Source organism: Aptenodytes patagonicus, chromosome 3 (genome assembly GCF_965638725.1).
Source record: "Aptenodytes patagonicus chromosome 3, bAptPat1.pri.cur, whole genome shotgun sequence".
Taxonomy (NCBI): domain Eukaryota; kingdom Metazoa; phylum Chordata; class Aves; order Sphenisciformes; family Spheniscidae; genus Aptenodytes; species Aptenodytes patagonicus.
In genome coordinates this window covers 18,655,374-18,673,046 of record NC_134951.1, presented here as the reverse complement: position 1 = coordinate 18,673,046, position 17,673 = coordinate 18,655,374, and the positions used below count along the sequence as shown (strand labels likewise).

The window sequence follows — 17,673 nt, the reverse complement described above, 5'->3', positions numbered from 1 at the left end:
AGCACTAATACTTACTGCATCTTCCAAGTTGCAATTAGCTCCCTTCTTGAGAAGCTCCTGGACAATTTCTAAATTGCCTTGCTCAGCAGCCAACATGAGTGGAGTCTGGCCATTCTGAAATCAAAATGATAGGAAAAGTGATGCAAATGATGCACATACACGAACAATAAAACACCAAAAACTGCGGAGGAATGTTAAGTTGTTTCCATGTTTTAATTGCCAGTGAGAAGCAGTGAGGACTGGTTTTCAAACCACACAGTAAACTTGCAATAAAAATGGAGAACGTGATATTAAACCCTGTCCCATAAGAGATAAAAAAACCAAACCAAACAAACCCAAACATTTCAGATATTAAAAATGGCTACCAAAAAAAAAGTTACTTTGTTAAATACCTTTCTTTCTGAATGATTTGCCACTGAAGACATCTCTAATACAGCCTGTTACATCTTTACACCTTGAAGTAACTCAGTCACATTGTTTAGAAATGAATAAATAAATAAATCTAGCCTAGGAACCACAATGGCCATTAAAACATGCTCACTGATTCAGAGTAAGAGTAAGATTTCTTGCCGAAGTCAAGTTATATACCACACTTCCATCTGACAGTATACCAAATACAGACATCATTCCTGCCCTGTGCAACACAGGTTCTTAACAGACAGCCTCATCTTGGGGAAGATGAAAGATAGAAAAGCTAGTTTATTTGCCTTCAAGGATGTTTTAAGTCAGTTACAATCCGTCGCCCTTCCATCAGCCTATTTCTGTGTCAGCAAACTTCTGAGATACAACTGCTCTGCACGATGAAAAGAAAAACTTACTAAATTTGACAGTAAATTTGTTAATTTCAACAAGCTTAATAAACAAAGAGAATTTTTCCTGATCTCTCTTCTGTCTTTTCTCTGTACCACATAGAAAACTCAAATTATCTAGTCTCTAAATAATGCAAAAGCTACATGTTAGGAGTTATATACCAGCGATTTCCCTGAAAAGAATAAAAATCAATGCAGAATCAGAATACAGTAAGATCACTAATCTTCATCAGTAAAACAGTTAACAGTAAGATAAATAAAGATATTTGATGAGTTCTTTCTGCTCTTTACATTAAAAAAAAAAAAAATAAATCACAGAAATGCACTGATTCTTTCAAAAAAGCTTTCTGGTCCATCAGCTATTCCCTAACTAGTCTTCACAGAATCTTCCCCATGACGTTGTGGATAACCAACAGTATTACTCATTACAGGATATAATGTAATATCTAACAGTGCAATTTTTTACAGGGAGAAATTATGCTCTCATGTAAGTTTATGTTGTTATAACTATATATTTTATACATTCAAAATGATACCTTTGCTTTTAGATCCTAAAGTACATTTTGTATCAACAAGCAGTAGTATTTAGGTCTGGGCATTAAAAAAACTTAAAATGCTCAAAAAAATCAAGAGGAAGGAAAATACTACTTTCTAGAAGAGAACAGCTCTCTTCAGAGGAGAGAACAGTCGTAACTTTTGCTCTTTAAGATGAGTTCTTTATATGCAAGTTAATATTTTGGGAATACACATGCCAAGTGATTTGGGAAATCATGCCTGACCAATCTGACTGCCTTCTGGGATGACATCATTGGCTCGGTGGAAGAAAAGCCGAGACACTGTTTATCCCATCTCTAGCAGGGATTTAGACACTGTCTCCCACAACATTCACATCAACAAACTAATGAAGTATGGACTAGATAAATGGACAGTGAGGTGGACCGAAACTGGCTGAACTGCTGGGCTCAGAGGGTTGTGATCAGCTGCACAATGTCCAGCTGGAGGCCAGTCACTAGTGCAGTACCACAGGGGTCAATACTGGGGTCCTGTTTAACACCTTCATTAAGGACCTGGGCAATGGGACAGAGTGCACCCTCAGCACCCTGGCAGCAGACACAAAGTTGGGAGGAGTGGCTGATGCACCAGATGCTTGTGGTGCCATCCAGAGGGACACCTTGACAGGCTGGAGAAATGGCCAGACAGGAACCTCATTGTACTAAGTGTAGGTGTCCAGGTTTTGGTATCGGGGGAGCTGCATGGGGTCTCTGTGAAGAGAGGCTGGGACTGTCCTCTGCCAGACACAGCCAATTCCAGCTCGCTCCAACCAACTCACCTCAGGACACGGTACTAGATAATCTCCAGAGGTCCCTTCCAAGCAGTGCTTTAGCAATACATGCAAAAATTCCTATTTTAGCATGAGCATTCTTCTTACCTCCTTCTGAACAGTTACCATTGTTGTCACTGTGATCGTCTTCCTCAGGTGGGTAACACAAAAGGATAACACAAACCAAACAAAAATATCTCTGGGCAAGAGGAAGTCGTGGATGGGAAAATGATCCCCTCCTGTAAGAAGTGTCATACAGTTGTAGACTGGCTCTGGTATTCTTAGACAGATGTAAAACTTTTCTATAGGGGTACTGAAAACATCCTTCCCTTTTTGCCAGGAGATTCTCAAATACGGGTTCAACGTTGTAGCAAATCATGAAGATTTCACCAACACAGAAACAAAAGATAATTACTACGCCTGTGACATCCAGGTTAATTCTCAAAAGTTGCCCAACGGTCTAGACACTCCACAGCAACTAAATGCTTGTATTTCTCACAAGCACATCAAGTACTGTATATCTGTACATCACAGCTAAGTCTAAGTATTGGAATATCCAAATTATAAAGGAGCACACCTGTATCTTTTTAGGGAAATCATTCAGTGGTGTTACCTTACAGATTAGCGCGCTCTCGCAGTCCGTGAGAGAACAGAAGATTCAGAATTGAAGGTGCAGAAGGTACTTCAGTATCAAGAGCAGAAGAGCAGAAAGAAAGGCACATCAAAGGAAACTGGAGGCTGTTAGGATCAAAGTGTATCACACAAGGCAAGCATCTATCATTAGCTATTAAGTAATCAGTGTATCTGGTATGAGAGAGAAGAGGAAAAGGACACGCAGGGAATAAGGCAGAGAGACTGAGACTTGTTCCACTTAACTGAAACTGCTGGTGTTAATCCAACAAAACCATCCATACACAAACTGACCAGAACATCCCAGTTTTTCTGCCAACTGATCACAGTCAAGATATAAAGGGTTGGTAACAATGTGGGTGATCCTACCATTAGGCAAATCACTGCAGCCTGGGAAGTCCTAGCACTAGAAAACCTTGGCTTGCCAGCAATCTTTTTAGACCTACTCCGCTGGCACTCCCGTTTTGGTATTTTGTTTTTACCCAAGAAGAAAAGACATCTTGGCAGGTCCAAAACTGGAAACAGAATTGCACTCAATGCCACTGAATTCCAATGAAGAGCTAGCACTTAAACAAAACTACTATCATTGATACGTACGAACAGCGCCCCTCCACCCTCATGGGTTTAAAACTGATGCAAACCATTCATGTCTCCAGAAATTACCTTCTCCAATGCAAGATAGCAGAAGACTGGAAAAAATAGGTATGAGGGAAACTATCTCTGCAAAAAAGGCAGTTACTGAAACCCAGGAGTGCACTTAGTCCCATCAAGAAGAGAAGAAAAATTTAGAAAAGAAGGTGAAGGCAGTGACACTTGATAAAGTCAACACAGACTATCCATCTGATTTTGGCCACGTTGTGGAGAGGAATTACCAGCAGAGGGAACAGTCTGTTCCTCTTCTCAGATACACAGCATGCCAGGTGGTGAGGTTCATGTGTATGCTCTGAAACTTAAAAATTCTCCCATCTCAAATACCTCAGCATATGCACATACACAGCATGAAATGAATGTGCCGACAATGAAAGAAAACTGTCTTAATTGAAACCAGATCTAATAATTACAGTAAGGCTAAATTCTGTACATTGTTTTCAAATTTGCATGATGCTTTTTGGTTTTGAGTAATATATGCTATTCGACTTCTTTCCAAAAATATTCTTTCCATCTTATGCAGATTTAAAAAAAAAAAATGCAATAGAACATGCATTTTCCAAGACTTACTTAAAAAAAAAAAAAAAGAAAAAAGGTATGAATTGGAAAGCCAGTCTTCCATACACTACAAGGTGAGTAAAAAAACTGCCTGGACTGTCACACTCAATGGGTAATGGTCAACTGTTCACAGTAACTGGTGCCCAGTTGGGAGGGTTTGATCTGGGACTAACATTGTAACATCTTCATCACCACCCAGAACCATGAAACAGAAAGATCTCCCAGCAAGTTTACTGACTGCCCCAAGCTATTGAGATCAGCTGATATGCCAGAGGGCGGGGATGCCGTTGAGAGGAAATTCAACAGGCTGGAGAAATGGGCTGACAACCTCCCTGCAATTCAACAAAAGCAAACACAGAGACTGGAACAGACTGATCCCATGCAACAGTACTGGCTAGGGACTGCCTGCCTGGGGAGCCACGCTGCAGAAATGGGCATGGGGTCCTGATGGACAAGAGGACCATGAGTCAGCAGTGCGCCCCTGCAGCAATGAAGACAAATCAAATACTGGGCTGCATTAACAAGAGCACAGCTAGCCCTCTACTCAACACTGGTGAGGCTGAATCCAGAACACAATGCCCCATTTTGGGCTCCCAACAGCGAGACTCCCAGTAACAGAGAGATAGGCAAGCTGCAGAGTCCAGCAATGGGGTCACTCAGACAGTTATGAGACTGGAGCATAAGACATGCAAGCAGAAACTGAGAGCTGGATTTGTTCAGTCTGGAAAACAGAAGAATAAGGGGGCATCAACATCAGTCTCACTACCTAGACAGAAGGGGAATCTCAGAAGACAAAGGTAGATTCTTCTCAGACACACAACAAGACAAGAAGCAACAGCCACAAGATGCAGCAAAGGATATTCCAATAAAACAAAAGGAAAATTATTTTAAACAGAGTGGTTAAGCACTGGAGCATTGCCCAGAGAGGCTGCGGGTTCTCCATCCTTTTGAGGACTTTCAAATTTTGCTTAAGTCCCTGAGCAGCCTGATGTAACAATGAAGTTAGTCCTGCAGTTAGGAGGAGATTGAATCCAATGACCTCCAGAGGTCCCTTCTATCCTGAATTTTTCTATGAATCCAATCCTCTGAATGTGCTACGTAAGTCAACAAGGTTCCAGTTCTACAACACTATTTAGGAAACTAAAAACTGATGATACAAGCTGTGCATCCAGATGAAAGAAAAGTCCAGATGCTTACAAACCAGAAAATCTACTACAGAAGATGAAATAAATTAGTCAAATCATCTAAACTTATTTTTAAAATACAAAGAAGACTTAATAGTGGATCAAGATAACGTGAATTTTAAACATCGTGCAAAACAATGTAAACAGTCACTAGCAACAGACATTTGCATGAATCAAACCTCCCAAGAAACTCTCACGAATCGTTAGTGCAGTATAATGAAACCGCAGCACATTCGCTTAAATTGCTGGTGGTGATATGCTCAAATCAGACTAAATCAGATGACAAAGCAGAAGCTAACAATTACCACACTATCCTGGGATTCCAAATAATCCACATTTAAACTCCCTACTGTATATCAAGACTTCCTGTGTAATCCTGGTAAAGTCATTTAATCCTCCTGGTTACATCTAGACTTACTTTTTAGATAAATATCTTTTCATCCAGACGAGCATCTGCTCGGAGTAAATTGCAATATATGCTCCTATTTGGATCATATAACAAAGTTTCTTTTGCCTGGAAACCAGGATGAGGGGGAAGAGTTGTTATCATCCCAGGTTTCACCCCAAAATGGACAGGGCAAGAATGCACATGCAGCTGGATCTGTGAACTAAGAAACAATTCCTAGCCACAGAAATACAGGTATAATCTCCAGTCACAAAGTAAGGATGGTGCCTCATTTTCCAGCTCAGAAGAACACTCAGAAAACAAACACAATGAAAGATGCTGAGGTGCTGACAGAGACTGAATACTGTGTGTTCAGTCTTTGCAAAAGTAAGCAATCACTTGAAAATAAAACTGAAATTTGTATATTAAATAACTAGTGTGATCTCACTAATTATTCATACTGTAACTAATAACCTGCAATATGAAACCGACTTTCAAAAAATCATCTTACCTCATTTCTCTCATCTACATCCCTGCATTTCTCAAGAAGCGCTTTCAGAGCAGGAACATTTCCTTCTTCTACGTAGGTCAACAGACTCTGACTCATCAGACTTGCCATCTTCGCACAGTATTTAAAATGCTTCTATAACAAAGCTTATCTGTATTTCAGGAAAGGAAAAAAAAAGCAAAGCGTAAGTAAAGGCTATGAGAGTTAACTTTGATATTAGAAAGCATGAATTATACATGCCAGTAAGTTATTGGTTGAGTATGAATACTTGCCATTCTCATCAACAAAATGCTGTGGAGACATGTGCCTTGAAATGCACTACATTTCAATGAAAAGTCAATTGCTTAATCTTTCTAGTTCTTAGAAAATTACAGAAAGGGGGGTAGATTGAGGCTAGATCTAAGGAAGAAATTTTTTACGCTGAGGGTGGTGAAACACTGGCACAGGTTGCCCTGAGAGGTGGTGGATGCCCCATCCCTGGAAACATTCCAGGTCAGGTTGGACCGGGCTCTGAGCAACCTGATCTAGCTGAAGACGTCCCTGCTCATTGCAGGGAGGTTGGACTAGATGACCTTTAAAGGTCCCTTCCAACCCAAACTATTCCATGATTCTATGAAATTATTCTAATTTTTAGGTATTGTCTAAATATGTATTTTGAATGAAATGCATAGTAGTCTTTCATTTGCATAAATTTTTCTGCATATATAACATTCTGGGAATACCTGCATGTGTTACATACTTTATATATGCTAGTTATTTACAATATAACCCTTATCCTTTATGTACATAAGCAGAACATTGAGACTATTCAGCATTATGAAATACAGCAATAATATCTAAATTGCAGCCATATGGAACTCTGAGAAACACCATTTATTAAATCAGTTATCACCAACTTTATCCACACATGCCTGCATGTGATGGCATGTTGTTAACTTGCTAGTCAAACTTAACATAGCTTCTGTTGACTGATTATATGTTTTTAACATCTAATATGCAAGACTTGAAAAGTTTTTCTTGGTTAAGGCAGACCATTAAGAACCATTTAAGACTTGCTAAAAAGCTGTGGGCTAGTAAGTTCACAGAACTAGCAGTATTACTGCACCAAATTCATACGCATAGGGCTCCAGAAGCTGAATTATTCATTGCACTTAAGTTTCACTGGATGCAGAACAAGTCATGGGGCTAAACACAAGACTCCACCCCCCACACCACCTTTCTCCTCACCAGCGGATGACATGATTGCTCTCTCTCTGGCTTTTTCTTGCTTGATAGCAGTGTAACAGCAGAGGAAAAACTCCAGTTCAGTGTTAGCTAAAGCCTACTGGTTAGGCTATTCTCTACCAGGCAGAAGCCGAAAACCAGTGGCTTTCCCAGGCAAATGCTCTAACTTTTATTCTCACATAAAAGCAGCCAGTGAATTTTTCTGCACTCCCACCTGAAGTGGAACATTAGCCAAAAAGAGATGAGAGGAAACCAGCAGGAACTTCACTACACTTAGCTCAGAGAAGTTAGTTTAGATTTGGAGTTTTAAATCAAACAATCTAGCTCCGCTTTAAATTGCTTACATAGACTGTAAAAGTATCGCACCATCCTTTCTCCTTTAGCAAGTAAGTATATATAGACAAACACACTGTTCTCAGGATACGTTAGACACAACCTGAGCTCACCTGTAGCACCACAGCCATCAAATGACCCACATATAGAAATGCTTTATTCATAAAAATGCCGGCAAAGAAGCCAACATGCCCAGTTCAGTTAAGATGACAGCAGCTCTGAGTACATGTAGAAGAACTTTAGGCACACACAAACGTCTAGTGACAAAAGAAACTATAAACGATGTACATTTTAGGTATGCAAGCAGAAGAAAACAAGAGGGAGAAGAGAGGAAAAGGAGGGACTGTGACTCCCGCTGTTAAATTTGGGCTTAAAACCCAGGTTGCAGTTTAAGGGACAAATTCCAAAGAAGATTTAGGCATCTGAACTCTCCACACTCCAAATGTCCACATACCATGTAAAAATACACAAATCAAATTGTATCATTCAGACACTTAAAACTCAAACCTAAAATCAGTTCAAAAAAAATCTAGATTTGACATAGAAAGCCCAGCAACAGTTTTACTAGGCACTGCACAGCCAGGCTCTCCCACAAGAAAGTTATAAATAAACTAAGAACACAAAAGGTCTGTCACATTTACCGTACAGTTAAAGTGCCATCATGCAAAGGGGGGTGAGAAGTACAACAGTGGTGTCATATAATTGTCTTTATTTTTTTCAGTAGGAGGAAGAGCTAATTGAGAGGTTGCAAACCTAAAAAAACCCTAAACCACAGCAAAAATGAAAAGGTTGAAAAGAAACAGTGATTGTAGTGACTCAGTGTCCGCACACAGGCTGCTACTGCCATTTCTGATACAAAAATACCAGAAAAGTCAGCATCTTGCCTGGCATCCAGCTGCCAGTCCAGAACAGTCAGCCTCCCTTACGGCCTGCGCCAGTATCTTACATCCCTATGCAGATGTCTCAATATTCTCGGGCACCGAAAATGATGTTAGGTATTCACATGCAGGCACCTGAATTCCTCCCATCGTTTTTTACATATTTCAACAGAAATTCATGAAACATGCCTCACCACTAGCTCCACTGCTACCACAAACATTTTCTGATTTCCCTGTGCAGCATCCCAGCTTCTTTCCTGTAGCTGTACCTTAAATCCCCATGCCATTTTCCATACCAAATACAAAACTGAAAAATGTATTAAAAATCATCCACAAAACATGACTACAATGTCTCACCAAATGAATTATACTCTGCAGTTGCTATCAAAATTTTGCCAATTCTTAGCTAGTGTGAAAAGGAAAAAAGTATTCAGCATCGCTTCCTCCTCAAAGTAAGATTCTTCCCTTGATGTTTCCTACTGTCATATTTCAAAAAGGCAAAGGCAGCCCTGCTGCACTGTAGATAAGTATCCTGCTTCGGAAATCATTACTTGAACTCCCAGTTATCAAGACAGTGCAGCTTCTGCCTTAATGCAGATCTGAATCCTTAGAGGCAACTTAAACCTTTGACTAAAAGCAAAATACCTGATGCTAAAGAACACATCTAGAGCCGCATTTACAAACTCCATGTTAATATTACTTTTCTAAAATGATAAAAGCTCTGTAGGGGTGAACCATCTCCAAGTATATTAAAATTCTTTGTCACCTAGGTTTCACTGTCACATAAAATCCCCTTAGAATTGATAACAGTCTATTTTATAAAAACAAGAACAACAAAATCAAATATTGTAATTATGAATTTTATATCCTCATGCTTTTATTTGCCACTTTTCAGGCAAGCTTTTTAGTGCATCCAAAAGATTAACATCACTGGAGGGCTTTAGGAAAGCACTGTTTAGGGATACAGTAACAGAAATTTCCATTTAAAATGCAACCTGAATTCACCAAGTTAATCTATGCATTAGTATTCTTCTCATCCTTAAATAAACACAGCAAAATAAAGCAAAAAAAAAAAAAAAAAGTAAAAAAATCCCCAAACAAACAAAAAACCAAACCAAAACAAAAAAAAACCCACCACCCCGCCACCAAATACATGTAAAAAAGGTTGGTGTTATAGTTTTGGAAACTTTATTTTTTTTTCGTAGGAACAACAAACATGGCTGAAATTAGGCTGAAGTTCGTTCATGATATTTTCACTCATGACAGCAAGTCAATATAAATTGAGGACAGCCACAGTCCACCTTTTTATTAAATAAGATCTATGTTACTATGTTATGAAAATTAAGCACTGTACTCAAAGTCCGTATGGGTGCTGGACACTAAGGTGTGATTTCTTCCAATGCTTAAGATTTCTTTTAAATTACCATAAATGCTTTGAACCAAGACTCTGAGGTACAGTCTCTAGCTAGATAAGTAACTCTATTCTGGCCCCTCCAATGGAAAAAGCTCCTGAAATATATATTCATACACTTTTCAAAAACAACCCTAGAGTAAAAGAAACCCCAACAGCTTATCCTTTACCAAAATAAAGGATGAGAACTTAATCCCTGCCAAATTTCATAAATCTAGTGCAAAACCAGTACCATTCGAGAGCATCCAATACATATACGGTCCTTAATTGCTCAGTTAACAGTATTTACTTTGTTCTTTGACACAGCAGAAGTATTTTCACAATCTATAACAAAACCTTCAATTAAAACCAGGACCCCATTTGGAAATTGATCCCCTTTCCAATAAGGATTACTGCTGTTATTTTTTTTCTCCCACCAAAGCAAGCCAATTGAGGCCCAAATAAGAGCCCACGAACCAGCTCTTCATTCACAATCCAAACTTCCACACTTGGAAATCTCACAACGCCCTCGGGCAGCAAATCCTGGTATTTTATAAGACTAACAACGCACCAAGACCTATGAAAAGATGTATTAAGAGCACAAATGCTCAGGTAAAGGTAATGTTTGCACAAAGATTAACCTGTTTTTGTAAGGCTCTTGCATCCTGAGCTGAAGCAGATGTTATCACTGTTTTGGAAAGACTGCAAAAAATGGCTGGTTTACAAAAATTTAGTTTCTCTCAACTGCATCAATACTGACTGCAGAGGTCCTGATAACTCAAATCTGCAGATATTTAATGTACTCTCAGAATCCTGTATCAGTTTCTAACCACATAAAAAAAATATTATTATACACTAAACCTTCCAAGTATCACCATCTTTTTCATAGCTCTCCCCTGTATTTTTTTATTGTGTGAGCTGTGATCATTTATGAATAAATATCAAAATTGGTCAACAAACACTAGTGTTATTGAGAAGACTTTATCTTCTTGTTTTATTTTCAATAGGTAAAGATCGTAGTGACTTACATAAAATTCATATTTTTCATCATACGATGAAAAAAATTGTCGCCTTGTTTTTAACGTTTCCTTCTATTTCCAGATGCAAAAGCTACCTTCCCAACATGCAATACTGTGGCAGATCTTTCAGTTAACTGTAAAAGGAAATAATTACAGCTGCTGAAATCTGGGCACGTACAAATCAGATAAGGGCGAAATACTGCGTGTTTCCCTAAGAACTGGAAATGCCATCTTTCCAAATTAGAATTTGAAGAAATGTAGAATACAGAATAATTGTACATATAAAATTTATAATAAAGACTAACATAAATCGGTTTCATAGTCTCACATATTTTTATACTTTATGATGGCATAAAAAATTAAAAACACGTTGGAACATCACCTTTACTCATGCTGCAGAGAATCTCACTAATACAAGCATTACCCATCCTTTATGACACCTTATTGTAATCACTTGCTAAATGGACATACTCCATAAACATTAAGAGATCACAAGTCAGGCATCACATGAAGCTGTAAATATTTTTAACTATTCTTTCCATAGGGACTGAGTCAACCAGGATTCTGTTTAAAGAACAAATTTTCAAAACAGTTGAAATGAGTCTCTAAAATATTAATTGCTGGTATTCAGAGGCGGAAAGAAATAACAAGTCTAAGTTTCCAGAAGCAGACTACACCCACACCTCTTCTCCAGTGCCTGAAGTTCCAGTATGACTAATAACCTTATGCTGATTTTCAGCTTTTCCTTATTTATCTGGGAACATTTAATCTACTTCTCTTAGCCACACTCCTGTTATCCAGACAAGAAACATTTTAATAGATTACCTTATTTTTTGTTACTTTATATCAAAGAACAAATAGTGCAATTAGAAAATATTAAAAGACACAAAAAGATGACTAAAGATAGAGACACAGACATTCTTATTTTGAAAACCGTAACCAATGGAACTAAAAAAAGTTTGCACAAAAGGAGGTCCCTATGGTTTTAAGCATTATTACAGTACACAGTAAGAAATACTGGAAACTGGAGATACGCAAATCATTCCTTTCCACCTTAGGCACTCAAGGCAACAGCCATTTCCAAATATTGTAGTGATAGATTTTTTTTTGCTTTTTAAATGAAACAATCGAGACTGCGGATTACAGCCAAAAGACTGGAAAGATGCAAATACATATTTAAACAAGAAGTCACCACTGTCATCTAATAGCAACTATCAGATATGTCTATGTTCTATCCTGGTTAAAAAGATCAGTTAAAAGAAAGGGTTTGTGAAGTATCTGATAATGGGATTTAAACCTCATCAGAGAAACTAGTCTACCTTTAAGACAGAATTTAAATATCGTCAATGAACAATAAGGTATTGCCAAGATAATCTGAATTCTAAGAGAAAATACAATTCCTGTACAAAATACAAAATGGCTAATCCTACAAAACACTATTTCAGGTTTTAAATACTTCAAGTAAAAGAAAGTAAACAGAAACAGGTACCAATATTAAATTTTTCAAAAAATTATACCAACCAATATAAATCAATTCTGTCAAAACCCATATAAAACACACACAAGCACAGCAAGAAAGTCTACAACATCATCTTACACGGTCTCATAAAGCCAACACATTTCTCTGTATGATAAAATCAAGGGTTTGTTAGTCACAGACACAAGTTCTATGAAAAAAATCTAACGTTTAGAGTATTTTCACCTAAGGAAAAAGTCAGCTGTGTGACAGAGATCTTTCTGTTAAAAAGAGTTTTAAACGAATATGGCCACATTTCATAGCTGTAGTCACACAGGATTTCAAGTAGATTTGAATTTCTTAATAACCAAGTTATTTTAAATAGCCACCACTGCAGAACAAAGAATAAATACCTATCCAATAGACAAATAGGTGAGTTTTCTTGCACATTCTGATCTGATAAAAAAACTCCTTTTTATCTTTCCATTTCTTTACTATTTGACGGGGGGGGGGGGGGTGTCAGGTAATTAATCCCATGATTCAAAGCCTTTTCCAGCAAAAGACATATTACTATATTATTCCGCCCATCAATCCTTTGTCAAAAGTTATGGATGGGAAATCACTTTTTGCAACCAGTTTTTAAGCATATATGAGAAGTGACAAAGCCCTACCCTTAAGAGATTTTGCTACTCAACTTCTTCAGTGGTGCCCAGTGACAGGACCAGAGGCAATGGGCACAAACTGAATCACAGGAGGTGCCATCTAAACAGCAGAAAACACTTCGTTACCATGAGTGTCACCGAGCACTCCACAGGTTGCCCAGGGAGGTTGTGGAGTCATAGAATCATTAAGGTTGGAAAAGACCTCTAAGATCATCGAGTCCAACCATCGACCCAACACCACCAGGCCCACTAAACCATGTCCCTAAGTGCCGCATCTACACGTCTTTTAAATACTTCCAGGGATGGGGACTCAACCACTTCCCTGGGCAGCCTGGTCCAATGTCCTCCTCCTTAGAGATATTCAGAAGCCCTCTGGACACGGTCCTGGGCAACCAGCTCTGGGTGGCCCTGCTTGAGCAGGGGGTTCGGGCCAGATGACCCGCAGAGGTCCCTCCCAACCTCAACCATTCTGTGGTTCTTTACCTTGGAAATCAGATGCCAGACTGTGCTGACAGGTCGAGCTCATATCTACCTTTCTGAGTTAACAAAAGGAGAGAAACAAGGGTACAAAAGGCTCCCCCACCCCCGGAGGCGGAGCTGACAGCGATACCCGGCCGTGCCTGCGGCACCCCACGGGCCGTTTTATCTCCGGTAAGATGTGCCCACCACCCACAAAAGAGGGCCCTGTCCGCCCGTCGCACACAGCGCTGCCGGAGCCCCAGGGGCTGGCCAGGGCAGAGCGGCCCAGGCGCCGCCGCTGCTCCCGGCTCCGCGGCCCTCCAGCCCAGTCCGGGGCGGGAAAGGGGCCAGGCCCACGCGCCCACCGCGACCGTTAATCCCCCTCCCCGGCGAGTCCCCGGCGGCCCCGCCGCTGCGAGAGGGCGCCGGGCGCGGCAGCGAGGAGGGGCCCCGCGGCGCCCTTTGTTTGGCAGCCGGGAGCGCCCCCTCCCCCGTGCCCTTCCCCTGTCCTTCCGCGCCCGGCCTGCGCTGTCCCCGCTCTCCACCTCCCTCTCGCCACTCACCCCACAGCCGGAGGGACTCGGCCCCTGCGGGCGGCTCCCCGGGCCCAGCCGGAGACTGACAGGGAGGCAGCGGCCCCGAGCGCTCCTCACTTCCCCCTGGCAGCGGCGGCCATCTTTCCTCCCTCCGCCCTCCTCCCCCCACCGGGCTGGTCACGTGGGCTGGGGGGCGGCACCGCCCGCCGCCCTAAGGGAGGGCGGCTGCTGCCCGCCCCCTCTCACCGCCGTGCCCTGGGGGCAGTCCGGGGGAGGGCGGCGCGCCGGCATCGGGAGCCTCTCCTTGAACAGCCCGCAGGGCTGGCGCGCTAATAACCGTGTATAAGCGGCTAATAACGGGGACCCAAGAAAGCCCTGCCCGGGAGCCCTGGCGGCAGTGAGTCACTGCGCTCCGCGGCGGCCCCCCCCACCCCAGCGGTAACGGCGGGAGGAGGCGCTGACTGACGGGGCTGAGGCAGGGGCGAGGCTGAGCCGGAGCCCAGCTCTGCGCCCCTCAGGGTGGGCATCCCCGAGAGATGGCACCGCCGTGGAGGGTACCTGGAGCACAGTGACCGCCTCAGCATTCACCCCCGGGCTGCTTTCTGAAAAAAAAAAAAAAGGGGGGGAAGGTTTTGTTAACAATTGCCGTCTGATAGATAAGCCAACGAAAGTGTGGTTTTCAACATGACAGTGAGGACTGCCACTGGTAAACATGAAAAAAAAAAATAATCTCACCTCCCCTCACCACAAACCTCGGTGTTCACCAGCTTCTCCCCGACCTCTCCTGTGACACAGGCGCCCGAGCAGCTTCCCGGGTATTTTGAAAGTTCACCTCACGGACCTGGACGGGCTGTCAGGCTGGGGCATGCGTGGCTGTGGGCTTCCGAGGCTATTTCCAAAGCGTTTACGACCACCCTAATGACAATTCTGCAGTCTGTACTTTCTGTGATGATAAATGCCTCCAGGGACTGTAAAAGGTCACTTCCATCTTCAGCACAGTCCCAATCCGTGATAACGGATGCTGCTTTACTTAATCCATTTGGACAACTGGATGAGAGATGATCTCTAATGACTGCAGTAATAACATCTTCCTGAGAGATCATGGAACCTAGCTTAAACCTGGGATGGCAACAAAGGATGGCAACAAACCAGCAAAGGAAAGGAATATGACCCCCATGCTCCTGCTTATTTCTAAGGTTACTGAGTCCCAAGGGTCAAAGCATTGATTTAAAATCTTTACAACACTGAGCTCTTCCATCTCTTTGAAGAGCCATCATTTCTTAAAGAAATATCTGATAGTGCTTCCTGTATATCCCAGATACTTACAACCAGAAAGTGTGCTGCAAGTGCTTTTGCTCACTTTTTTAAGCATGATTTCTCCTATTACCTTAAGAAATTCTTCACACCCAGATAAAATAAACTTCCTTAAACGCACAAAAATTGTTAATACGAGGCAAAAGAGCAAGCTATCAAAAGCTAAACCCACTCAGATCTTGCACCAAAACAGTGATTCAGCTGCAACACTGGGAGAAATAAAGGGTATAAAGCACATTCTTATTTACACAATAGAAGTGCAATGTGAACAGACGAGGATGAATGAATCCCTGCAGTTACTGCTGAGCTGAAAAGTGCTCACTCCATGCTACCTGAATGTACGCATACAGGCCACTACTCAAGGATGAGTGGTCCCGATGTTTCCAGCATCCATATAATCTTACGTACATAAGAGAAACTGTAGTCTGATGAGACATTGCTTATGTTAGCCTCCTAAGATTTAGGGATTTTCAAATGTTTTCAAAATATTACTGTTTTTCAGAGTTTATACCAAAATGTATATTAATCTCTCACCTCATGATCTCCTCATCACCCAAATCCTTATTCCAGTATCATAACTTTCCACCCATCAGGTGATAGCTGTGTTCTCACCCCACAGCTACAAATTTATCAGGCAGAGACAGTAGCTCCTTCCCACCTGTGTACGAGGGAACTGTACACACACTGGGAATACGGAGGCAGAGAAGGCACAGCTTTCTGTATGGTTCTTCACTTTCTTCCCCTTTTGCTACAGATCTATCCAACTCCTGACATCCTTGTGCCATCTGATCTCAGTTAGGGAAAGGCAAGACACTGTCTTGTGCTCTTCTGCTTGTACCCTACTCTTACATTAGGAACAACATTTTCCCACCAGTGATTAATTCACATAGACAGTGAAACATGGTCCCACTGAACAGTCGAAACTGGAATCTAGTAGAGTTAGGATTTCACACAAAGCATTCCACTTTTTTTTTTTTGTTGGTAAGGCATATAAATAATCTCTTAAGTTGTCTCAAAAAACTTTTGTCATATCATTAATATAGTTTAAGTGACACTTAACTCAGAGTAGAAATTTTCCAGAGTCTGTAAAGTGTAGAAACACCTGATTTTTATGATGCTTTTTAAAAAGGTAATAAATGCTGATGTTTGTAAACTGCTGCAGCATATAATCCTACAAAATAAAAAACTTCTTCCAAGCAATTTTATTTTCTCATTCCAGATTTTCCATTTCCTACAGGATTTTACAGAATCACAGAGTGGTTAAGGTTGGAAGGGACCTCTGGAGGTCCTTCTTTGCAGCAAGGGCACATTGCTGGCTCACATTCAACTTGGTGACCACCAAGACCCCCACATCCTCTGCAAAGCTGCTTTCCAGCTGGGTGGCCACTAGCACCTACTGATGAGTGGGGTTAGCCCTCCCCAGGTGCAGGACTTTGCACTTCTCCTTGTTGAACTTCATGAGGTTCGTGTCAGCCTATTTCTCCAGCCCATTGAGGTCCCTCTGGGTAGCCTCATGACCCTCTGGCGTATCAGCCACTCCTCCCAGCTTAGTGTCATCAGCAAACTTGCTGAGGGTACACGCTGCCCCATCATCCAGATCATTAACAAAGATGTTAAAGAGGATCGGACCCAGTATCAACCCCTGAGGTACACTGCTAGTTACTAGCCTCCAACTCGACTTCATGCCACTGATCACCAGCCTCTGGTCCCAGCCATCCAGCCCATTTTCAATCCAGCTTGCTGTCTGCACATCCAGCCCATACATCAACAGGTTCTCTATGAGGATCTTAGAGGTGGCAGTGTCAAAAGCCTTACTGAAGGCCAGGCAGACAATATTCACTGCTCTCCCCTCATCTACCAAGACAGTCGTTTCATCATAGAAGTTTATCAAGTTGGTCAAGTATGACTTCCCCTTGGTGAATCCATGCTGACTATTTCCAATCACCTTCTTGTCCTTCAAGTGCCTGGAAATTGTTTCCGGGGTTAGCTGATATTCAGTACTCCAAAATCATGAGTAAAATTTAGCAAGACTCTCTCTCTCAAAAAAAAAAACCAACCCAAAAACATAAGTGCATTTTTCAAGTAATTCTTAACCTTTTTGTTTAGCCTCCCTCATAACAGATGTATGATTTTTAATCTTTTAATTTTTAAACAGCTGAAAAGTTTAACTGTCACAGTAACCAAGCTTGTCTCAGGCACAAAATTGCCCCACTATTTCAGTTTTCAACATCTACCCAATACAAATATAAATTAAAAAATATTGCTGTGCTTTAATTAAGAAGCTTATTATTCTGATTATAATTACTATAATACTTAAAACTGTTTTCTTTCCTTCCTCCCATTTCCTCAACTTAAATTG

The 17,673-nt window shown here is 41.3% G+C and overlaps 1 protein-coding gene across 3 annotated transcripts in view; it reads right to left on the bottom strand.

The window, feature by feature from the left end:
* The window catches only part of KIDINS220 (kinase D interacting substrate 220), an 86,477-nt gene extending 72,335 nt beyond the window's left edge, over positions 1-14,142 (bottom strand). For all 3 annotated transcript variants that reach the window (XM_076332817.1, XM_076332818.1, XM_076332819.1), the window contains exons 1-3: positions 14,028-14,142; positions 6,047-6,194; positions 16-114 (exon numbers count right to left, since the gene is read on the bottom strand). In XM_076332817.1, coding sequence (XP_076188932.1) covers positions 16-114; positions 6,047-6,154 — 207 coding nt within the window. In that variant the 5' untranslated portion in view covers positions 6,155-6,194; positions 14,028-14,142. The remainder of the gene's footprint in view (positions 1-15; positions 115-6,046; positions 6,195-14,027) is intronic.
* Between the last annotated feature and the right edge of the window lie 3,531 nt (positions 14,143-17,673).